Source organism: Protopterus annectens, chromosome 4.part1 (genome assembly GCF_019279795.1).
Source record: "Protopterus annectens isolate FY-2018-M chromosome 4.part1, PAN1.0, whole genome shotgun sequence".
NCBI classification, from domain to species: Eukaryota; Metazoa; Chordata; order Ceratodontiformes; family Protopteridae; genus Protopterus; species Protopterus annectens.
The window spans coordinates 620,059,492-620,085,487 of record NC_056734.1 but is presented as its reverse complement, the minus strand read 5'-3'; the positions used below and the strand labels follow the sequence as shown (position 1 = coordinate 620,085,487).

Sequence of the window (25,996 nt, the reverse complement as noted above, 5' to 3'; positions counted from 1 at the left end):
TCTGACAGTTGATGGTGTAGAAGCCTTTTTTGGGTTGATGATGCTTTATGGAGAAGGTGGGGTCTTGACGAGATGTGTGCGCAGTCTGTGGCTGCCAACACCTCAGGAAAATGGACTATGTTGTAAAATGTTTGTGTAGTGTTTGTTCTCTTGTCTGATATAATTGGAAACCATATATGCTCCTCTAGGTGCTGCAGCATCACGCCAAGGCACTGGTGTAGGATCTGCCTCGTTGATGCCTGTGAAATTCATAGTACATACCCTGTTACATAGGAACATAGGAACAGTACTAGGCAGGAGATCATGGGGACCATAAGATACCTAACCATATGCACCTCTAAGTAGACACACTTAAAAGTTTTTGCCAGTCTTATCAGTAACTTAATAGTGCTCACTGCCCAAGTCAAGTTGGGCTGTTTGTGATAAGCCGGATGTAAATTTGTGTCTATCCATCCAATCATCAATACTAGCTTTAAAGGTAGTCTGAGTACTATTTTGCTTGATCTGTAGTGGCAACTTATTCCATTGGCTCGGAATACTTTGAGTTACAAACATATCCCTACAATGAGTCTTTTTATTTTTTGTTGTAAAATTAGGATTTAGGTTCCTAGTCTGGGTATTTGTAGAGCCACTGTTTTTTGTGAAGAAATAGGATGGCAGCTAGGACTGGAACGTCTGTGGCTCAAAAAGTGTAATACTGGTCATCTCAGATCAGCTACTGAGTATAAGGAGAGCCATGCTAGTCTGTCAGGATAGCTGAAGGATTTAAGGCCTTTAATATTCATGGTTAAAAATATTCGAGGGCTTTCCAGCTAAGTGATATGCTTGAAAAGGAGCATTGTATTTAATGATGGGTCTGGTAAGGGAAGAGTACAGTAATAAGTTGATTTATTTGTATCTTGACAATATTCCCTTTGAAATTAACTTGGCCAGATAGAAGCATTTCCTAACTATGATGGCAACATGACAATCAAATGAGAGCTTTCTAGATAAGTACCCAACTCTGTTATGATCAAAACTGTCTGCAGATAGTTAGCATTTATAATATATGGGAGCATCTATTTTTATTGAACTCTGCTATGCAGTTTTTTTGCTTTCAGCTTGAGACCATTTTTGTTCACCAGATGTGTGTATATTCCAGCCTTTGCTAGAGTTGTTTAATATTAGTAGATGAGAGCATAACAGTGCCCAGCTTGCAGTCATTAGCAATCTTAATGAATCACACTTTTGGAATATTGGTTTGGATGTCTGTAAAATAAATGACAAACAGGTGAGGACCCAGAAGTGATCTCTGTCTTAGCCCACTAGTTGCAATTGTACACTCAGGGAGAGTACCAGCAGCTTTTGCAACTTGGGATCTTTTGGAGAGCTAATTTGCAATCCACAGACAATGAAGGAATTTTCATTAAGTCTGTCTAATTTTCAATAAAACAATCATGGAAAATATCAAAATCTTTGGCAAGGTTAAGATAAGTAGAAAGGTCCCTATAGTAAGGATAGTTAATGCTAGGTACCTTTGTTTCCACAGGGATAGTTAGTCTACACATGCCCCTTGATGTTGCGTATAGGTGTCACATGTCTACTAACTCCCATATGTTATTATTATGTTAGGCACTTGCCAAGCTATCTGTGATGTGGAGGGTGACAAATCGCAACATTACAGGCACTAACACCTATCATTCAGCCATAACTGCTGCTATTAACCACAATGAACAAAAAACAACTAATAACCAGAATGAACCAAAAACAACTAATAATATTATTAGTTCAGCGAAAGACATATTCATCGAATGTCTTCAGCAAACACCAGACACCAAAATTGACTTCAGCAAACCACTGAATTTTTCCCACTGTTCGCAAATACTTGCCCACCAGCCAGTCAGAACACACAATGGGCTAAATCCAATCCACCCACACATACAACAACCATAATGCCCACAGAGATACTTTACTAAAAGGATTCAAGGCCTAAACTAAATGTCCTACATGGACCATCTCAGAGCCCTGTCACTATACTCTGTATCCCACAGACTGCTAAGAGGTAACCTATGCCTAGCATACTTGGCCTCCTCTGACCCAATACTGATGGATTTACTGCACATCAGCAAGTCAAATGGCATCAGAAATACTCTGCTGAGGGACCTTATCCTCTTCTGCAACATCAACAGAATGATTTAGAGGGACAGGTATATCTGTCTAACAAACTCTCGATCCGCATACAGTAAAGTTTATCCCTGTACATATTCATGCAAAACTTGGATCTGTGGATGAGAAACAGAAAATTTACCCCAAGACTTCCCCCTGTACTACTAATGGACAGCGGCAGCTCCTAATTGCTTTACCCCATGCATGAGTCCTCTCATATTATCTGTTGTATGATCCCAGTTATTCTCAGTAGGGGTAATATATAAATGTGATAGTGTTCAATCTCGCCGTTTGTTCTTACACATGGGTTCAGAGCCGATCCTCGGCTCCGTGTCGGCCGCTTGCAAGCTCTGCATCGAGAAGAAGCTCGAGACAACCTAATACCCACAATCCCCCTCTGCCTTTACCTCAGATCTAGTTTGCCGCTGCTGCGTTCGCATCACTGGGATCTAGCTCGAGCAACTTCAGATAAGAAATAACTTTATTATTGTTATTTTTTGAGAAAAAAATTATTCTAAGTACTTTTTGGTAACATAGTGTATGTGTGGGTGGTAAGGTAGAATTACTCGGTACCGTTTAAGTTTATTTAAACTTGTTAGAGTTTTTCGGGCCTCCACCCCTTACTTGAATTGGACAACTGGACTGACTTATTTATCGGATTCGACCTTTTTTACTGGATTTGTCTCTCTACTGGACTTGACTTTTTTCTCTTCTTTAAGATGTCTGAGAAAATTAAATCAGGGTTTAAACGTTGCCAGTGTGGCCAAAAAATGTCAGTTACTGACAACCATAGTTCCTGTGTCTACTGCCTTGGCCCTCTCCACTTACAAGAGGACTGTTCAATTTGTCACTCTTTTAGTGGGAGGGTCATGACAGATAGGCGCAGGAAACTCATGGGCAGGGGGTTATTAAAACCTTCCTTTCAGGAGGCTCTGGATGCTTCAGACCAGGCATCCAAATCCTCGAAGGAATCGAAGACGTCGGAGCCCAAGTCATCGGCTCCGAGCTCTTCGAGTAAAGTTAGATCACCGGTTCCACAGACTTCGGGGCCGACTGTTCAACTGTTGTCAGTTCCCGAGCCTCGAGTCTTGGATCCGGTGATGGAGCTCCCTCCCTCGACTCTATTGAGGTCGGCTCCGTCTTCGGTTCCTTCGACCCGTTCTTCTTCTAAACTCTCCGATGTCGATGTGGATCGTGTGGTGCAGAAGTTATTGGAGCATTCGGCCCTATCCAAACTTATTTCGGTTTCCACCCAGTTGGTGTCGAAACTTGAAGGCCTCCCATTGTCTCCATCCATTCCTCCTCCGAGACCTGTCCAGTCTTTGGAGCTGGAAGAGGTTGATCTTCTGATTGTGGAGCCCTCGGGTCCAGAACCGTCTCTTTCTCGGTCTGTTCCTCTCACCTCGACTCCGTCAGATCCGGTACCGGAGTCTCGGAGCCGACGATCTGTCCTTGGTTCCGGGGCCGAGAGTTGAACCGACGTTTCGGTTCCGACTCTTCCCCTCGGGGCCTCGGCGCGGATCGATTCGGCTCCGTCCTCGGGGTCGATGCCTTCGGTGCCTGTCTCGGGGATCCTTCCCATTTTTTCGGAACTGGGAGATTCTTCGACTCGGGACCCGGGGGCCTTCGATCTCATGAGGAAGGTGTTGTCTACCCAGACAACCACATCAGTAGAAGCAACCTCTCCTCCCCATAAAGGGCCGTTATCCTCCTCTGCACCCACGGCTACATCCAAGCGTCGAGCACCGGTGTCTCAGCCACCCCTGGAGGGTGCCCCCTCTTCCTCGGAGGCTTCTTCGGATGCTCCCCATGAAGAAGTTCCTAGGAAAAGATTGTGTAAGAGGAGACACTTAGATTCTCCACAAGAATCTTTGACATCCGATACTGACTTGGATGAGTCAGAAGGGTCCCCTAAGTCACCTTCAGAAGATGTCTCTTTTTCCCCAGGACAAGGCTTACTTGACAAAAGGAGTTCCAGTGGACGCTATGGTGGTGGCAGCGGCCACGAAAAAGGAGATGTCGGAATCTTCCTCATCTGTCCATCCCCCTAATAAAGATTCTAGGACGATGGACAGGTATGGGAAGCGCATTTTTAGTTCAGCGGCTTTTTCCATGCGATCCCTGAACTATTTGACCCACTTTACACGACTACAGAGGGATCTAGTCAAAGAGTTGGGAGATACCCTCCAGGGTACTACAGATGCTGCTGTCTCAGAGAAAGTGACAGCACAACTTAATACCCTTACATCTATTGTGAACTCGTCCATGAGGCTGATATCTTACGCAGCCGAAGGTTCGAGTAGGGCAGCAGCTTCAGCGATTGCTCTTCGCAGACAATCCTGGATGCGCTTATGTTCATTTGCGGAAGCCTTCAAGTCTTCCTTTACTAACGCCCCATTTGACGGTGCCACTCTTTTTGGCCCCAAAGTAAAGGAAACCCTTACCCGGTGTGAGCAGGAGGGAAAGACTCTGTCTGCTGTCGGAGTCCGTTTTTCCACCCCATCCAGACCGTACCCCAAAGGGCAACGTGGTGGAAAAATGTGGTTTCGAAAACCCCAAGGATCTTTCCCAGGCACACAGGGTGATGCCCCTTCTAGAGGCAGAGGAGGGGGCAGAGGTGGAAGACGCCACCCTGGCGGCAGAGGGGGTCCGCAGAATCAAGGTGACAGGGATACACTCCTTGGTAAACCTTTCCAGCACTCCTGAGAGGAGGCCCGACTGTCCTGCTCTGGAGGCAGTCGGGGGTTGCTTAGCTTTATACCCTCAGGCCTGGCAAAACATAACTACAGACAAGTGGGTAAAAAGCGTGGTTACCAGAGGTTACAATATACCATTTCTATCCTATCCCATTCCAAAGAAAAGACTCCCAGATGTGCCGCCCCATCTGCGAGAGCCAGCAGCTATAGAAATTTCAAAGCTGCTAGAAAAAAGAGTCATCCAACCAGTCCCAGCGGACCAAAGAGGATTCGGAACCTACTCAAGGTTCTTTTTAGTTCCAAAGAAAACAGGGGACTGAAGGCCCATTCTGGACCTAAGCGACCTCAATACCTTCGTCAAGAAAGAAAAGTTCCGAATGGTCACGCTTCAATCGATCCTTCCATTCTTACAGAAGGACGACTGGATGTGCTCAATAGATCTGAAGGATGCATACTACCACATCAAAATGGCCAGGGCATCCAGAGATCATTTGCGCTTCCGGCTGGGTGCCAGTCACTTTCAGTTTCGAGCCCTGCCCTTTGGTCTGACCTCAGCCCCAGGGTCTTCACCAAATGCATGGCAGTGGTAGCGTCTCACTTGAGACGCCTAGGATTCCAGGTGTTTCCGTATCTGGATGACTGGCTCCTTTCTGCCACCACCCAGCGTCAACTAGTACAGGCCAGAGACTACACTCTTCAACTGTGTGTTCACCTCGGAATTTCCGTAAACTTCTGAAAATCCTTACTACAGCCATCACAGCGTATCTTATTCATAGGAGCAGAATTAGATACACATCAGTTAATTCTAAGACTTCCTCCAGAAAGGATACTTTCACTTCAGATTCACATCGCCTTCTTCTTTGTCCAGGAAATCCCCAGCAAAACTGGTACTGAAGGTTTTGGGACTCATGTCAGCTTCTCTTATTGCAATACCCTTGGGAAGACTGCACATGAGAGTCCTACAATGGCTACTGTTTGCACAATGGTCGTTCCAACAACTACCTCTGACACACGAGATTCTTATAACAAACACATGCAAATCACACCTAAACTGGTGGCTTCAGACTTGCAACCTTTCCAAGGGGAGACCATTTGTGCTACCCACACCGACAGCTACGGTGACCACGGATGCTTCCCTGATAGGGTGGGGGGGCATCTTTCAGGGACAGACAGTCCAAGGCGAATGGACCAATTTAGAGTACAATCTGCACATCAATGTTCTAGAGTTGAGGGCAGTGTTTCTAGCGTTGCAACACTTTGCTCCCCTTCTTCCTCTGGGAACTATTGCAGTTCAGACGGACAACATGTCTGTAGTCTGGTACATAAACAAGCAAGAGAGAACCAAGTCCTATCAGCTATGCAGAGAGGCCATGAGAATCTGGCAATGGGCGGAGTCCACGGGTCGCTTTCTGATAGCAACGCACATCCCGGGGTCATCCAACGTCATAGCCGACAGGCTGAGCAGAGCAATACTGTTACCGCACGAGTGGTCCCTAAAACAGTCAGTTGCGAAAAAGATTTTTCGCATGTGGGGCCAGCCTTCCTGCGATCTGTTTGCGTCTCCAATGAACGCCAAATGCAGGAGGTACTTTGCCCTATTACCCCCTCCAGGGGAAGTCCCCAGGGACGCACTGATTCACGATTGGCCCCCGGGTCTCCTGTACGCATTTCCTCCCTTCCCCCTGATCACAAAGTTTCTCCAGAAAGCCAACAACCTACACAGGACAATAATCCTCATTGCCCCATTCTGGTCTCGTCAAATTTGGTTTCCCTTCCTCATGACACACTGCATTCGGGGACCCTGGATCCTGGACCCAGAGCCAGATCTATTGACTCACTCGTCAGGGGCTCCCCACCCCTCGCTCTTGTCCCTCCATCTAGCAGCTTGGCTGCTCCAATTCCCAACTTAGCCAGGTCTGATCTTCTTTCACCTGCAGTTCAGAATATATTAGTGGCTTCTCATAAAGCTTCCACTACTAAAACATATACTAGTAAATGGAAGCACTTTGTATTCTGGGCAAATACACAGCAAGTGGACCCTGTTATAGCTCCTTTGAATAAAATATTAGAGTTTTTAACAGAATTGTTCCATCAGGGTGCTTCTCCTGCCACATTAAGAGTTCAATTGGCTGCCATTTCTAATTTCCATGTGGAAGAATGTGGGGCTCCTGTTATGGCCCACAGACTTTGTAAAGCCTTTTAAAAGGGTCTTTTCATATTAGACCACCAATTAGATCTCCTACGTCACCTTGGAGTCTAAACTTATTATTATCTAAGTTGATGCTGCCCCCCTTTGAACCAGCCTCCTCTTGCCCATTGAAATTTTTGTCGTGGAAGACTCTCTTTTTGGTAGCCATTACATCCGCTAGGCGAGTATCTGAACTTCAAGCTCTCTCCATTAAACACCCTTATTTGATCTTTCACTCTGACAGAGTTTCTCTTCGCACTAATTCATCCTTCCTTCCTAAAGTTTGTTCTATTAACAATATTAATCAGTCCATTGAATTACCCACTTTCTTCAAGAATCACTACAATAAAATGGAGTATATGTTACACAAATTAGATGTCCACAGACAACTAAGGTTTTACTTGGATAGAACAAAGGATCACAGGAAATCTGATCAATTTTTGTAGCCTTTGCTGATAACAGAAAAGGAGTAGCGGTTACTAAAAGAACTCTTTCTAAGTGGTTAACTGATTGTATCATCTATGTCTATGATTCTTCAGATCAAACTCTTTTGCACAAACCCAAAGGACATTCCACAAGGTCAGTGTCTACATCCCTGGCTCATGCAGCTCGCCTACCACTAGACGCTATTTCAGCGGCTGCTACTTGGTCTAAACCACATACATTCATTTCTCATTATAAGGTAGACAAGGTTTCTAGGGACAGGGCAACCTTTGGTTCCACTGTGCTCAAGAAAGTCCTTCCGTGAGTTCCTCAGGAACAAGGAGCTAGGGACGCTACCCATGTGTAAGAACAAACGGCGAGATTGAACACTATCACATATAGAAGTTATGTCCTTACCATAACGTTCCATGTGGAGTGTTCATCTCGCCTTTGTTCTTACATTCCCACCCTCCCACCCTTTGGAAGAACGTTCAGTTTGGTGCCTGGTCTGGGGCATTCTGCTTCTGCATTGCAGTTGTTGTATATATGGTTGACATGTATATATATATATATGTATATATATAGACTCTTAGTTTCTGTGCATATGTGATATTGGCATGAGTGTTTCTCTCTCTGACTGCTGGTTTGCTTGCAAACTAGATCTGAGGTAAAGGCAGAGGGGGATTGTGGGTATTAGGTTGTCTCGAGCTTCTTCTCGATGCAGAGCTTGCAAGCGGCCGACACGGAGCCGAGGATCGGCTCCGAACCCATGTGTAAGAACAAAGGCGAGATGAACACTCCACATGGAACGTTATGGTAAGGACATAACTTCTATTTATCATCCATGGGATAGGTAAGGCTTGTCTCTAACCAAATGAGATGGATTAATATGAAGGAAAATGGTTAGGCTTAAAATGGCAGCTAGTCTAGTACTTATCTATAATCAGTGGGTCAGATAACATCCCAAGAAGTGCACTCTGTATAATAACAGATGATATAAGTGAACTACTAATGGTTTTGTTTAATAAAATCTCAGGTACTGGTTATGTGGCCCTAGTGGTAACTATACAATAAGGAAGTTCTAAGTCCGAGATGGTGAACTATAGACCGATAATCATACAATCTATTATAGGGAAATGAGTATTGTTTATTACAAACTGTAATAAATACAAATATATCTATCACATTAATGCAACACAACATGGTTTCTTAAGGAGTTGCCAGATTAATTATCAAGATCATGTCTTCTAGATCAAATGGAAGTCATCATCTCTTTCTACTCCTCCCTCATCAGACAAATAATAGAATATAATGTCTCCTTTGCTACAGCAGTAGCGTTGTTACCTCACAGCAAGAGGTTCTCCTGTTCGATTCTCGGCTGGAGTGTCTTCTGTGTGGAGTCTGCATGTCCTCCCCGCGATCGAGTGGCCTCCAAAAGACATGTGTGAATGGGCGTGCCTTCGCTGAAGGTTGAGCATCAGATTGGCAACTCGGCACCATAAAATTCGACTGCCAGTTATTAGCAGACTGGAGTTCCGCTGTGGCGACCCCTAACCGGGAAAAGCCAAAAAGGCAAACAAAATGTCTCCTTTGCTATGTACATGGCTGAGCATATGACCAGTGTGATGCCCGAGCACTGACCCAGTAATCAAAGAACCATAATCCTCACTACTAGTACCAGTGGGAGACTTGCATTAGGAGGATGACAAGTACACACACAGTATTTCCAGATGCAGTTCTCTGCATCAAGTGCATTTTCCCCTTAGGAGTACACAGAGACCACAGTCAGTCCGGGCTGGTTTCTCCCTTTCTCCAGATCCCCAGTAAGACTCCCCACTGGCACAGCTATAGAGTTGAGATCTCAGCTGAGTGGCCAAGCCAAGACCTCCAGCACCCTCTGTGTCCAACCAGTGCTTTGTGTCCCTGCCCAAGTAGCTGACACACACACACTTTGAGGTTTGATTTACACACACACACACACACACACACACACACACACACACACACACACACACACACACACACACACACACACCTGGGAAAGGCTGGCACAGGTTTACTAGCTATGCCCCCTTCTACCCAGACTATAAGACAGTTATCACTGCCTCCAGCCACATCCTTATCAGCTGCTTTAAGGCTCTTAGCAAAGGGTGTGCAATCTTACCGTGTAATGTTACTATCAATACAAATGGTAGTTTGTCCAAGAGCAAGGCTATTAGGAGTAGCCCACATCGTCACCAAATAAATATGCAAGTACTCTCAGAAATTAAATATGTCTCACAAATATCAGCCACAGTGATATGTTTAAATAAATTTAATAATAAATAAAAACAAAAAATAGTCTGTATATAATCACAGTATAATCAGAGTTCAAGATCAGGGGAAATACTTAAAACAACATTGCAGGACAGTCTCAAATTAATACAGAAAATATCTAAACAAGACTTCACTATATTCATGACTGAATCTAAGAGAATCCCTATACCCTAGTTAACTTACTTACAGAGCAACAAAGCAGATGTGGTGAGTGGATGTTCTTGTCAGGACAAAGACAAAATACAAAATGCCCAGTTTCTCTCTCAGAGAGTTCTTAAATTAATATCCCAGATATTACTGCTGGGATAGCTTGCAGAATGGCATCACTTCTTGTCATCTGACTCTATCCCAGGTGAAAACCCCCACTGATGCAGCTGACAGCATTCAGCATCTACCCATGAAAATACACAAACAAGGACCCCTCCTAGATCTAAGGCAGATCCTGGAAGTCATAAAACAGTAAACACTTCCAGGACAATAGAAAAAACTTCTAGCTCTAGACATTGTGCCTGCCACTGCACTTAAAACTGAAAGACAACATCCCTTTATTACATGGTCATAAAGTAATTTAAAATTTCAGCTATTTTGCTGAAATGAACCTCCTGTGTTGTAGTTTCCATTGTTAAAAATATGTACATCTAAACAGTTGCAATAGTGTATGTATATTTCTGCTTAGTACTTTACAAAATATCTCTTCAGCACACATCTGTACAATATAACATACTGTCAATTACAAAATTCCAGATAGCTGGGCTGGCAGTATCTCCTTTTGTTATACTTCTGTATAAATCATATTAATATTCACAAATGACATATAATTTATTTACAAAATTCCAGCTAGCTGGGCTGGCAGTATCTCCTCTTGTGACAACCAGTCTTGAGAAACTGCAGCATTTCTTTGCTAAACAAATTAAGGGTCAAACCTCGAGTTACCCTGACTGCCTTAAAATACTGACTCTTTCCCATTTCCTAGTGGCTATTGGCCACAACTGGTTCTCACAACTTGCGTCTGGAAGGAGATACTGCACCTTCCTCTGTAGGACTACCAGATTCAGGAACAGTTTGTATCCTACAGCTGTGAGACTTATTAACTCGGACACCAGCCATAATACCTGGTGCATAAGCTTCTTTTTTCATTTAATCCTGCTGCTCTGAGCAATTGCTGCCAGTATTACTATTATGCAATATGATGGCTATACTGAGCCACGTCAAAGGTTAACAAGTGCAATACAGTAACTAAACAGCTGCTACTCACTAATCTCTATTTAATCTCTAGTTTAACAGTGAAGAAGTTTGGTGAGGGTATTTATTATTTATCATTGGATAATAGGTATTGAGTGTGTTTATGTAATGTGAACTACCTCTTGCATGTCATACGTGTTAATGTTCATCGTGTTACCCTGCTGCAGTCATCACACTTGGGTTATCCTGTCGTCAGGTGGCCCCGCAGTCGGCCTGAATTCCAAAGTCTTGGTCCGGCGTCGGTTGCTGTCGCTTCTTCCCTGACGTCAGTGCGCCAGGGGTATATAAGAGGCATCCGACTCCATTTTCTCCAGTCTTTCTTGCCACGCGGTGCCTGAAGCAGAAGTAGTTTGCAAGTGCCGGTCAGCCGACACCTGAGATTTTCGAATCGAATTTCAGTCCGAAGTCTTCAAAGCTAAGTACCCCATTGGGGAACCTTTTCTTGCCTCAGTCCAATGTCAGAAAAAGTTAACAATTGTATTTCTTGTGGGAAGCTAATACCTCATAAGGACTTTCATTCTTATTGTATACCTTGCCTAGGCCCAGACCACGACGTCACTGGTTGTCAGTTTTGTGCTAGGTTCAATAAGCGAACTATAAAACGACGCTTTGATTTTGCACGACACTACTTCGGTAGGAAATTTAATTACACTATGCCGTCAGAGCAACCAACTACCAGCGTGCATAAAAAATGCAAAGATAAAGACAGGCAGCCTAGATCCAAGCCAGACTCCAAGGCCTCGGCTGGGCTGGTCGCCGGTTCTCCTGTTTTCAGTGAGGCGCCTACGCAGCCCCTGGCGACCGCAGAATTGGAACCCCAGACCACTTTGGATTCTCAAGCAGAGAGTTCTAGGCCGATGCAGCCATTTTCTTTAGGCCCTACCAACAACATTGCAGAAGGAGAAGCTGGTGCTGTGGAAACACCTTCGGTTACAGAAGGTGTCTTCAGACCGACTACTCTCACCATAAAATCTTATGCTAAGCTTAAGACTCCTCTCAAATCAAAAAAGACTGTACTTCAGTCTCCAGTTCAAGGCCCCATGCCTAAGAAACAGATGCTTAAAATGGCTGAAGATTTGATTTCTTTAATCAGGAGTTCCCAACCCCCCCAGACAAAAGGCCTAGACAGGAGGAGGATTATGCCTCCTCTGATCAAGTGTCTATTTCCTCGGGCTCCTCTGAGGAATGGGATTACTCCTTTCCCCCTTATGAAGATTCTGATGCTGAAGATTCCATTCCCTCAGCTTCTCCCCTGAAGACTATTCCTTTGGGGAAACCTTACATACCATGAGGGAACATTTCCACTGGGAAGGTCAGGACTACTCCGACTCAAAGAAAAGGCTCCGAGAGTTTCTTTTACACCCCCAGCACAGACCACTTGCTATCCCTCCAGTTTTAGACATTGTGAATGATGTTTACTTAGAATCTAGTCTAAATCCAGATTCTCTGCCTCCTGCTCCAGCCAAACCAGATAGATATTATAGAGTGCCTGACTCACACAAATTCCTTTACAAAAGCCCTATTGCTGACCCAGAGACAATCTCCCAGGGTCCCAAAGGGGCTAAGGCTTCTATGGCTAAAAATCCTGTACACTCCGAAAGGGACTCCAGGGCACTAGATAGGTGGGGGAAGAAGGTTTACACCTCAGCTACTCTAGCTATGAGAGCACTAAATTGTCAGTTTCACATGCTGAAATACCAGCAATTCCTAATGTCTCAAATAAAACAAAAGATGAGCATGCATCCTCAACAGTCTGAATTCAAGGAAATGCAGGATCTGTTGCATGCAGCTGAACAGGTGGGCAAACATACTTTACAATGTGGTTTTGATTCCTTGGAAGCTTCTTGTAGAGCAGCTGTTACTGGGTCTGTTATATGTAGGCATGCTTGGTTAAAGGAACAAACTCTGCCTGATCATGTCAAAGCAAAGTTACTAGATGCACCCTTAGAGCAGGATGTCTTATTTGGGGTTAAAGCAGAAGAGGTTTTAAAGAAAATGGAGGATAAGGCAAAATCTATGCAGACGGTCAAAGATTTCTTACAGGTACAACCCCCACGCTTCAGCAGAAATTGGCCAACAAAAAATTGGTCCTTTCCAGCTTCTGACAGACCACAAAGGGGTAAATACAGATGCCCAAGGGGCAGAGGACAAGCACAAATCCCTTACAAACCTCGCCAATGGGGCACTGCAGCACAGAAGGGAGGAGAAGACAGGTCCCAAACTACTAGAAGACAAACACAATGACTTACACCTCAAACTACCAAGCAAAACTCTCTTGGCAGCTCCCTTGGGAGGAAAACTAGCACTTTTTTCAGACAACTGGCGCATTGTCACAAAGGACAAATGGGTCCTAGACATTATCTCACAAGGATACAGATTCCATTTCCACACCTTGCCAAGGATAACAGGAATGCCAAACCTGCCACAAAATCAATGGGCAGAGGCTCAAAAACAAATTACAGCTCTCATGGACATGAGAGCCATTCAACTGGTGCCTACACAGGAGCAAGGCTAAGGATTTGGAGACCTATTCTGGACCTTTCAATTCTAAACACCTTCTTGCAAGTACCCATATTCAAGATGCTAACACTACAGCAGCTTCTTCCCATGCTGGGCAAGAAAGCTTGGCTAGTGACGTTGGACCTCAAGGAGACATACCTGCATGTCCCTATCAGACAAAATTGCAGAAGATACCTCCGTTTCATTGCAGGTTCAACCCATTACCAATTCTCTGCACTGCCCTTTGGCTTATCTATGCACCCAGGGTCTTCACAAAATGCCTGGCACCAGTAATTGCATACTGCAGACAGAGAGGAATTCAAATATACCCATACCTGGACGACTGTCTCATCCAAGCAGAAAGCAAGGACATTCTCTTACAACATCTGACCTTTGTAAAACACCTTCTAAGTTGCCTAGGGTACACAGTAAATGAAAAGAAATCAAAACTAGTGCCCTCACAAAATATGACATTCCTGGGTGCCAGCTTGAATACATTACAAGCTCAATTCCTGCCAGGAAAAAAGAACACATTGGCAGACGACCTAAGCAGAAATATCATGGATCCCCATGAGTGGAAACTGGATCCACAAGTATTTGCAATGATAACTCAAAAATGGGGCTGCCCAGACATAGACCTGTTTGCCACCCCCCAAAACTATCAGCTATCAAAATTTTGCACAAGGACATTTCACCATCAAGCTTGGAAAGTGGACGCACTCTCATTCAGTTGGAAAATGCTGACAGTATATGCCTTTCCTCCATTGCCCCTTCTCACAAAGGTGCTGCTAAAAGTCAGGACGGAGAGACCCCGAATGATACTCATTTCCCCAGACTGGCCACGCCAGCACTGGTACCCACTACTAAGAAACATGGCCCAGGGCCCACCATGGATTTTACCACAAATTCCTCATCTGCTCGCACAGCAAGGCAGTCAGATTCTATACAGCCAGCACAAAACCTTAAATTTGGCTGCATGGCAAATCACCTAAGCAACCAGCCAGTTCCTCTTTCACAAGCTGTTATGGATGTCATTCTGGAGGCCAGGAGGCCCAGCACCAGGAAAGCCTATTCAGACAAATGAAAAAGATTTTACGCCTGGAACTAAGCTAAAGGCCAAAATACCCTTCAGCCGGACATACCTCAGATTCTACAATATTTAACTGAGATGTTACACAAAGGACTTTCTTTTTCATCTATTAAAATCCACGCGTCAGCTATTTCAGCTCACTACAACATGGATCCTCCCTTATTTTCACATCCACTTCTAAGGCAGTATCTCAGAGGGGCCAAAAACATTAGGCCTCCCAGGAGAGCGCCAACACCAACTTAGGACCTCAATTTTTTTCTGGAAAAACTTACGCTGCCACCTTTTGAGCCAGCTTTCTCAGCTGACTTAAAGTTTATATCATGGAAGACTGCCCTGCTGCTAGCAATTACTTCAGCCAGAAGAGTCTCAGAGCTACAGGCACTAATGGCAGTAGAGCCTTTCCTCATTTTTCATCAAGACAGAGTTTCTCTATGAACTAACCCCTCCTTTATGCCAAAGGTGGTATCCAGTGTGGCTCTAAATCAAACCATCCATTTACCCACCTTCTTTCCAAATCCACAGAACAAAGGAGAAACACTTCTGCATTCCTTGGACATTCACAAGCAACTACGTTACTACTTGGATAAAACTAAGGTTTTCAGAAAATCTGACCAACTTTTTGTATCCTATGCTACAGCATCACAAGGAAAGCCTATCTCAAAACAGACCATTTCAAAATGGATAGGACATTGCATACGTTTTTGCTACACCCATCATGGAAAAACAGTTCCTGCTAGCATAAGGCCCCATTCCACCAGGGCAGCAGCTACATCTACAGCCTTCCTCAGGGGGGTGCCAACCAAGCATATTCTGGAAGCTGCAACTCGGAGTTCAGTACACACCTTTACCAAGCACTGTCACTTACCACTTTACTCTAAGACTAGAGCTGGCTTTGCCGCTGCAGTTTTGCAGGGCCTTCTAGCCTCCTTTAACCCTGTTTGACTCCACCTCCCATCCTTAGCTTTGGGATTCTACCCAAGTGTGATGACTGCAGCAGGGTAACACGATGAACATAGTACAGTTTTGTACCTACCATAAATGTAGATGTTCGAGTGTATACCCTGCTGCAGTCCAGGTTACCCTCCCTCCATCCCCTCTGACCTAACTAAAACCTTTCAATACCTTACATTCTGATAGAACCTTTGTGGTGTATTTGCTTATAGCTGGAGGCATGTTTTGTTTGTGCTAAACTTTTATTATTGGTACTATCTACTGACCACCTTTTGAGGGGGGGGGGGCACCTGACATCTGGGGCAAGAAAAACTGAAGAAAATGGCATTGGATGCCTCTTATATACCCCTGGTGCACTGATGTCAGGGAAGAAGTGACAGCAACCGACGCCGGACCAAGACTTTGGAATTCAGGCCAACTGTGTGGCTGCCTGACGACAGGATAACCCAAGTGTGATGACTGCAGCAGGGTATACACTCGAACATCTACATTTATGGTAAGTACAAAACTGTACTTTTTCTTTCTTATGTTATTCTCTGATACCGCTGTATCTATATTATTTGCACTGCATTTTTCTTGTGAGCTGACATTTGTAATTTCGTTTAAGCTGCACTTGTGTGGTCCTAAATGAGAATAATGTTTCTTTGAATCTTTGAATGTTTTGAATCTAATGAGAGGAGATCTCTCCCTTGCTTACAGAGCTTTGAAAGACCCACTCCTTTGTAACCTCCTACATATCCACAGAACTAATGCCATGCTAAACATTCACTCAAGAGACCCACATTTCCACAGAAACATAAATAGGACTTGTTTGTGGAATAGATATCTTTCACAGAGAATACCTCTTTTATGGAATACACCTCCCTTAGAGATTAAGTAGATTAGCTCCATGATCCTTTTTTAAGCATAACCTGAACAACTAGATGGATAATGGTGAGTACACCCCATTGTGGCCCCTCTAGCCCTTATGAAAAGGGGTCAAAACTAGGACGGGTCTGGTGTTAACTTAATTCACATCTTGATAAATCAGTGGGATCATTGGCAAGGCTACATATGATACATTGGGTCAACCGCATAGTATGAGCCTATGAACCTGTTGACAAGCTTAACATCCTTTTTAATGTTATATTTAATAATGTACATCATGGGAAAGCAATGTGGTTATATATTTGGATGTATACAAGGCCTTTGATTTGTTACCACATAATATTATAATACACAGACTTCACCAACTGAAAATGCATGTGCAATACAGTGGATTACAAGATTATCAAGTGGTTGAAAACAAATACTGATAATATGGAAAGAAGCAATCTGAAGTAGTTAACTTCATTTGATCAGCAACCTGTGGGTTTTGGATCCGATACGGATCCAAGCCGGCAGCATACCAAGCAAAAAGATCTGAGCTCCAAGCTCCTCCCCTACCCATACTGCACTGCAACCTCCTTCCAATCCTCAGATCTCATTTGCCGCGGTTTCGCCAGCATAGTATTCTTGAACTCCAGGCAAGTGTCAGGGTTTTTTTTCTAAAACTTTGGTCTGTGTGTGCCCCCTTTGATAATTTTGAGGTAATTATTAGTTATCCACGATATTTATTGTTTTTTTCCTTGCTTGAAAGTTGAAAACTTTCATTTAGTATAAGCCCCCCCCTTCCCACCTGTCATGTGTGTGTGTGTTTGTGTGTGTGTGTGTGTGTGTGTGTGTGTGTGTGTGTGTGTGTGTGTGTGTGTGTGTGGGGGGGGTGTATTCACTAGGATGTCAGAAAGTCAGAAAGTGACTTTCTCTAAGTGCACAGAGTGTGGCCACAAGCTGTCTCCAGCCGATGGTCACACTCTGTGTGTAGTTTGCTTGGGGGTGACCCATTTGTCTTCCAGGTGCAATATTTATGCAGCCTTCAACCCCCAAGCCCTGTGGGATCGCAGGAACAAGTTAATTCTTGTGGGTCTTTACCCACAGAATCGACTTCTGCCTCTTCTTCTGCTTCTTCACCAGCCACGGCTGTTCTCCCCTGTCCAGGACTCACATTCACACCTTACCACAGGGAGAGAGAGAGGCCAAGCAAGTCAAAGAAAAGCAGAAGGATACAGAAAGACATTTGGACAAGGATAAGGATAAAAACAGAGAGAGGGGCCGCAAGCGACAGGCTGAGTTGGATCCAATGGCCCCTCCCACTAAAGTAATCTTGTCTCCAGTAAAAGTTACCAGGCCATCCTCTCCTTGGCTCCATTCACCACGTTTTTTTCCAGAGCCGGAGGAGGTGGCTAGACCACCCTCAAGGTCGTCTTCATGTCGGCTCTCCCGGCCGGTGTCGGTGGCGTCCTTCAGATCGACCTGGAGCATCTCTGAAGCAGACATGGATCGGATGATGTGAAGGTTTCTACAAACTCAAATGCAGATGGGGGTACTGCTGGCTCACCCCACTCCTGGTGCGGGGAGTACGGCTCCATTTTTCACCCCGATAGCTCCTTCTCTGATCCACCATTGAATATTGGAGTCTGTGGATCTGAGGAGCCCCGGAGTCAGGGGGTCAGCGCCGATGGTGCCTTAGGCCTCGATGCCGGCCATGCCCTCGAGTCTGTCAGATCCGCTTTTGGATCTGAGCTCTCAGAGCTGAGAATTGGGCATCAGATCCAAGGGGATGAGGGTGTCATCGGCTCCATTGTGGTCAGGGCATACCGTCCCTTCGGGTCCGACCATTCCAGCTTCGGCTCCGATCCCTTCATCGGATCCGAAGGTCTTGGCTACCAGTCTCAGGGAGGCTGGGTCTCCCTCGGCATTCAACGTCGTGGAGAGGGTTCTCTCTGGAGGATCGAGACCCCTCACTCTCTCCTCGTGGTCCATCCCTGCTCCCTCGCAGCTGGGTTTGTCGTCCATCATCCAGTCCCCCCAGGGACAGCCTATGTCTATTGCGCCCCAGACAGTTCCCTTGGAGGAACATGAAACCATTTGTGAGCCCTCCCCAGAGAGTCCACCCGAGGAGGTCCCTCACAAATGCCAGTGTAAAAGGAGGCACTTGGACTCCCCCGAGTCCCTCACCGAGGATACCAACTTGGAGGAAGGGGAAGGTTCACCCAAATCACCCCCCCCCCGAAGACATCTCCTTTGGAGATATTATGGAAATCCTTCGCCGGGGGGGGGGGTGGTCTACCCAAAAACCTTCCTCTGATGAGTCGGTATTTCTGGAGGTGTTCAACACAGGCCCATCTACCTCTTGGGTGTTCCCACTCTGGTGGACCTTATCACCACCAGAGCTTGGAGGGAACCAGACACTGTGGAGCCTATACCCAAAAGACTCGGCAAAATATTGAGTCCACTGGCAGATAGAGCTTCTTTTAACAAAGGTTCCCCAGTTGATGCCATGGTGGTGGCGGCGGCAGCCACAAAAAAGGAACTCGCCCAAGAAAGTTCCTCGGTCCACCCCCCAGACAAGGAGTCCAGGGCTATGGACCATCTTGGAAAGTAGACTTTTGCTTCAGCCACCTTTACTATAAGGGTGCTGAATTACTTGGCCCACGTAATTCGACTGCAGTGGGACCTCGTGAAAGAGTACGCTGAGTTTCCCCTGGAGTCCATGTCAGCCGAGGATAAACGGACCTTCTCAGCTCGTATGGCCACTCTCAAGTCTGTGTCCAATACGTCCATGCGTTTACACTCTCATGCCACTGAGGGAGCTGCTAGGGCTAGCGGGTCCGGCATCGCCTTAAGGCGTCACAAGCCTGGCTCCGTCTTTGCGACTTCTCAGAACTGTTCAAGGCGTCCTTCGCTAACGCACCCTTTGACGGTTCATCCTGTTCAGGAAGACTGTCCGCGATACGCTTGTCCAGAGCAAGAAAGACGGGAAGATGCTGTCAGCTGTCAGGATCCACGTCTCTAACCCTCAAAGGTCCTTTTCCAGGAACCAGCGAGGGCAAAAGAAGCTGTGGTTCCAGAAAACTCAGCAGTCCCGGAACGCTCAGGACTCCTCCCCCAGAGGCAGAGGGGGACAAGGTGGAAGCCGGCCCAGAGGCAGAGGGGGGCTGAAGAACTTTGAGTTATGTGAACCGTTTTTAGAGTGACCCACGCAGTAACCCTGAGGGGTTACCCGACTGCTCCTCTCTGGAGGCAGTCGAGGGGCGCTTTTCGATGCACCTAGCCCAATGGGAGTCCATTACGACAGATTGCTGGGTGCTTCGAATAATATCCAGAGGCTATTCTAATCCCTTCATAAACAAGCCTCCTTACACAAGGTGCCTCCTGGACATCCCACCCACTCAGAGGCAGGCTGCAGCCTTGGAAATACAAAAGCTACTAGAAAAAAGAGCCATCCAGCAGGTGGCCCAGACCAGTCTGGATCAGGCATCTATTCCAGGTTCTTTTTGATGCCAAAAAAGTCGGAGGACCTAAGGCCGATTCTCAACCTGTCAACAATGAACCTGTTCATTGCCAAGGAAATGTTCTGGATGGTCATGCTTCAATCCATCCTGCCCTTCCTGCAGGAGGAAGACTGGTTGTGCTCAATAGACCTCAAGGATGCGTACTACCATATTCTGATGGACAGGTGATCCAGGAGGTTCCTCCGCTTTCGGCTAGGGGCCAGTCATTATCAGTTCAGGGTCCTACCCTTCAGTCTCACCACAGCCCCCAGGGTGTTCACCAAGGTCATGGCAGTTGTAGCGGCCCACCTGAGACTTCAGGGCATTCAGGTCTTTCTGTACCTGGATGACTGGCTCCTCACTGCCCCCACCAGGCATCTACTCTTACTAGCCAGAGATTTCTTTCTCCGGATATCACCTCGGCTAGGGATTACCATAAACCTAAGGAAGTCTTCCTTTCAACCTGTGCAAGTGTTAGAGTTCATAGGGGTGAGAATAGATTCTCGTCAGGCCAGGGCATTCTTAACCCCAGACAGACTACACAGCTTGGCACTTCATGTGTTAGCACTTCTGCAGTCCTCTGCACCCCCTGCAGAATTAGTCCTGAGAGTCTTAGGGTCCATGGCAGCAGCTATCAACCTGATCCCTTGTGCTCATCTGCATATGAGAATTTTACAGTGGACGTTGCAAGTTCAGTGGTCAATTCTTCATCAACCTCTAGATTTTTCGATCCCTCTGAGCAGAGTGTGCAGAAATTCTCTCACGTGGTGGCTCCAATCTCGGAATTTGCAGGAGGGACGTCCGTTTCTTGCACCCCAACCCCAAGCCATGGTGACCACGGACACCTCCCGCCTAGGGTGGGGGGGCATTGTTAGGGCAGGACTGTTCAAGACACATGGACTCAAAATGAGACCGTTTTCCATATAAATGTTCTAGAGATGAGAGCGGTCCTTTTAGTGTTGCAGGCCCTTCATGCTTAGCTACCTCTGAGAGCTATTGCGATCCAGTCAGACAATATGTCAGTGGTCTGGTATATCAACAAACAGGGGGGAACCAAGTCTTATCCCCTTTGTCGAGAAGCCATGAGGGTCTAGGAATGGGTGATCTCCACCAACTGCTTTCTGATAGCAACGCACATTCCGGGTTGGTCCAACATCTTGGCGGACAAATTGAGCAGAACTATCCTTTCTCCTTATGAGTGGTCTCTGAACCCTTGCATAGTGGAACAGATCTTCCTCAAGTGGGGTCAGCCTTGCTGTGATCTCTTCGCTTTGCCTTCCAATGCAAAGTGCAGTGAGTTTTTCACTCTAATCCCCCCAACGGGGGAAAGCTCCAGAGACGCTCTTGTTCATGCTTGGCCACCCAGTGTTCTTTATGCATATCCCCTGCTTCCGTTCATGATAGAGTTCTTACAGAAAGCTCGCTGGTTGAGGAACAGATTGATCCTCATAGCCCCATTCTAGCCTCGTCAAGTCTGGTTCCCCTGCCTACGATCTCATCTCATAGCTCCACCTTGGATCCCATTCCAGATCTGATTCATCATCCCTCGGGAATGCTTCCTCCAAATCTGGACAGACTGAAGCTCACAGCTTGGCTGCTCCAATTCCACTAGTTGCTGGGACTCCCGGTATCTCTTCCCTTGTTAAATCTATCTTGGTTGTGGCACATAAATCCTCTACCAGGAAAATGTATTCTAGCAAATGGAGACGCTTCTTCATTTGGGCTTCACAGAGAAATCTAGATCCTTTTACCACTCCGATTTCAGTGGTATTACACTTTTTGTATCAGATCTTCCAGCAAGGAGCCAGCTCCTCCACAGTGAAGGTCCAGCTGGCGGCTATTTCTTATTTCCATGTAGGGGAAAATTTAGGCTCTCTTGCTGCTGCCAAAATTTGTAAGACCTTTTTGAAAGGCACTTTTCTTCTGTGACCTCCTATTAAGAATCTGTCCCCGCCGTAGGATCTGACTGCGGTTCTTCAGGCCTTAGTTGTGCCTCCTTTCGAGCCCTCGGCATCAGTTGACCTAAAATTGTTGTCATGGAAGATGACTTTTCTGGTAGCTATAACTTCAGCAAGGAGAGTGTCGGAGCTGCAAGCTCTTTGTATGAAACCCCCATATCTTGTGTTTCATAAGGACAGGATGTCTCTCAGGACTAATCCATCCTTTCTTCCTAAAGTTGCTTCTGAGACAAACATTAATCAATCTATTAATTTGCCTGTCTTTTTCCCTAATTTTCAGAACAAAGGGGGATACAAACTTCATTTGCTGGATATTCACAGGCAGTTACGTTTTTATTTGCACAGGACGGTGGCCTTTCGTAAATCTGATCAACTTTTTGTTTCTTTTGCTAAGTCCTTTTTAGGCAAACCAGTTTCAAAGGTGACTCTTGCTAGGTGGATTTCCCTTTGTATCCTACAAGCGTACAGAGAGCTTGGTTTACCAGAACCAGTAGGAGTTCATGCCCATTCTACATGTTCTATGGCAACGTCTGCAGCATTCTGGTCTAGAGTTTCCCTGGATGACATTTCCTCAGTGGCTACTCATGTTCCCCTCTACTCAACACTCATTAGACCCATTATAGAGTACAACGCCCCTTTTGGTATGTACCTCACAAGACGTCTACAACAACTGGAAAGGCCGCAGAAATACCTCACAAAGAGGATTACCGGCCTCAAACAGATGCCCTACGCAGGCCGTCTCAAAAAACTTCAGCTTTACTCCGTCGCATATCGCCTACTTAGAGGTGATCTCTGCCTAACATACAAAGCTATATCAAACCCAGAGCTGTTGGACATGCTCCACTTAAATAAATCCCAATCCTTCTGAGCTACATGCTCTAAGGACCTAAACCTTGTCACCATAATAAACAGAACATGCCGGAGGGATGCATTCCTGTCCCATAGACTTCCCATACTCTGGAATAAACTACCTATTTATATCAAACAACGCTCCTCATTAGCACTCTTCAAGAAAAATCTTGATGATTGGATGGGAAATAGGAAATTCACCCTGGGGATCACCTCTGTGGCTCTGCTTGACAGTGGCACAGGAAAATAATTTTCTTGGGTGGCAAAAGCCAGGGTACCTTTTTGGCTGGGCTTGTATATGCCCCAGGGCCAATAGCCTAGTACCTACCTATGAACCTGGGCATCTTCTCACACCTTTATTAGTCATTATAAACTGGATTTGGTGTCTAGAGGAAGGGCTTCTTTTGGCTCTGCAGTGCTCCGGAATATCCTTCCTTAAGGGCCTCCCAAGATTTTGGGTAGCTGGGGACTCTGTCCCACAGGTTGCTGATCAAATGAAGTTAACTACTTCAGATAAAGAAGTTATGTACTCACCATAACTTTCCATCTGAGTAGGTAAACGTCATTTGTCAGCAACCGCTCCTCCCTCCTTCCCCCTTACCTTGGCATTTTTTTGATGAACTCGATGTCCGGAATTCACGAGTTGGAGCTTTGTCCTTGGTTTAGGGGTCTCAAGTTAGTTTGTTGGTGTCATGTATGGAGTGGCAAATTCGATCTGAGGATTGGAAGGAGGTTGCTGTGCAGTATGGGTAGGGGGAGGAGCTTGGAGCTCAGATCTTTTTGCTTGGGATGCTGCCGGCTCAGATCCATATTGGATCCGAAACCCACAGGTTGCTGACAAATGAAGTTTACCTACTCAGATGGAACGTTATGGTGAGTACATAACTTCTTTTTTTCTTGGATACAAATAACTTCATGTGTATCTGAGAAATCTGCCACGTGGTCAGTATTGTTTAATATGTCTTTTTGTGGTTTTCCTATCTCTGCAGAGGGTTATTGTGCGAATATATTGCTGACACAAAAATTGATGCATTTATTTGTAATAATAGAAATCACTTCACAGTAAATAATTTGCAGAAATAAAGTTATAGACATCCAAAACGGGTCTATGCTTTCATACTAGTAAGGGTAAGGTCATGTCTTTTGGTAAGCTTGAATTTAATTCAGTAATCATAAGTAATCACCAACTTCTATAGACTCTAATAAAGATCTGTGATTATATATTGAGCAAGAACTGCATTTTAAAATGTGTTAATTAAAGATAAGGTATTAAGGCAATTAAGACTCTAAGAACAATAAAAACAAGACACACCTCAATAGAATGTGCTTTGTATATATGGTGTGCATATTGGCCTTTGTCATTTAACAACAGGAGAACTGCATAATTTGTTACATTTGAACATTTATTAAAATACTAATAGGTTTCACATGCCTAGTATATACCAACAGACTTCACAGATTGTAGTTGAAGCCTTGAATTGAAAGCAGAAATAGACAACATAAGATGCAGAGGTCCATTTTTTCATGTAATAAATGCAAGACTAGGAAAAGGGACACTTACTTATTTCGACATATTCCATATTAATGGTATAAGTTAGCAATTAAAATGTATATGTCAACATAACTTAGTGTTTTTAAATACAGCTAGATGATTATATAGGAATTAGAAATTAGATGCATGGTTAAAAAGGATTCTACATTCTTTGATTGCCTTGTGACATAAATGCAGAATGACCCAAACTATGAAGTAAAGTTGAGATGAGGGTTACAAAAGTCAAACCTGAAAGGTCATCATTTGTAGAGGCAGATGATGTCTTGAGTATCAGTTATTTTATTCTGTGTCTCTGAAGCAGTTAAACTTTTTTTTTTTATGTGAAACCAATGACTTAATTGACAGCCAGAAGAAGAAAACAAAATCTAAAGAATGTGTGGTGTTTTGTCTGTTATATACTGGATGATATGATATAATATTATTAGGAAGTTATCAGTCGATAGTTGATAGAGACAGTATATGGCTCAAGTCCTTCTCTTGGTATCTGCTGCCAGAGCATTTGTCATAGATATAGTACCTAACATTTTTTCCTTGATACAGTTGGCAGTATAATTTCAAGTAGTCACAGTACACATCACAGTGATAAGGATGTGGTCTGGGAATTATATGCTTTTCAGTTAGTATAAATATCACAAGTGTTCTTCAGTCTTTAATAGGTAAGTATCCTATTTTAACAGAAATTGTGTTCATGTATCAACTGCTTAAAGGTCTTATGAATTTTTGCAGTTCACATCTTGCCAGTCTATTGCACAACATTTTGATCTTTGAGATAAAAAAGTAGTGCCTCTAGAAACTTAGAATTTGTTCCTTTATTTTCTTTCTGACAACATTAGGAAGCAAGGATAATACCTGCAGAATATGGCGCTGAGTGAAGATAATCCTTGACTGCCTTCGGGTATCCATGAACGTACACTGGGATGTACACCTGGATGACTGTGTTGGTCTCTTTCTCTGGACCCATTTCAGTAGCTCTTACAAGTGTTCTTCAGGATCAGTTCTCTTTTGCATCCTTGTGTTGTAGGGCTGTGCTGTGTATTGAGACGTGGAAGTGCTTGATTTTACATCATCATTTTTTTAGAACTGTTTGTTACGTGAAAGTGCCACAGATATTCAGTCATCTGCTAAAGAAATTAACCTCCTGAGGTTTTTGTCATTTATTAATAATTTGTTGCTAAAATTAGTGTTTTGTGTCAGTTACTTACAATATTTGTATGTGTTTCTGAGCAATGTTTTAGCATTAGTATACTAGTAATACATTTTGTCAGTTTTGTTTTTGACATTTTTTCTAGCAAATTGACTAACACTAAATTGAAGAGTATATTCCGGTTTTATAATTTGTATACAAGTCAATGCTGGACCCTAAAAATGTTATAGATGGGTGACAATATCTTCATTCTGCATCTATAATAATTAAAAAAAAAGTAGTAGTATAGAGATTTCTTTGTGTTTGCTGTCAAGTTCATTTCTTCAAACTACTACAGTGAATGCACACCAGTGACTTTAGAGTACTTCTTTTTCTTTAGCTGTGTGGGCCTGCCATTTTATAAAAGCAGAAAATATAAAAAAATAAAAATGGCTGTCATACTATTGTTTCTGAAGAAAGCAAATGGTTCTTAAATAAACCATTCAAGAATAAAATTAAATTCCCCATAAAATACTTGGGCATGATACAGTTTTTGGGCTGCAACAATTTTTTACTGAAATAATGTGGTGTTGCATAGCATCTTTCAAATAC

General features: G+C 44.5%; 1 protein-coding gene across 1 annotated transcript in view; it reads left to right on the top strand.

Annotated features, from left to right (window-relative positions):
• Positions 1 to 25,697, top strand: part of DAW1 (dynein assembly factor with WD repeats 1) — a 1,156,427-nt gene extending 1,130,730 nt beyond the window's left edge. The window contains exon 13 of the mRNA XM_044070429.1: positions 25,095 to 25,697. Coding sequence (XP_043926364.1) covers positions 25,095 to 25,129 — 35 coding nt within the window. The 3' untranslated portion in view covers positions 25,130 to 25,697. The remainder of the gene's footprint in view (positions 1 to 25,094) is intronic.
• Positions 25,698 to 25,996: the final 299 nt, after the last annotated feature.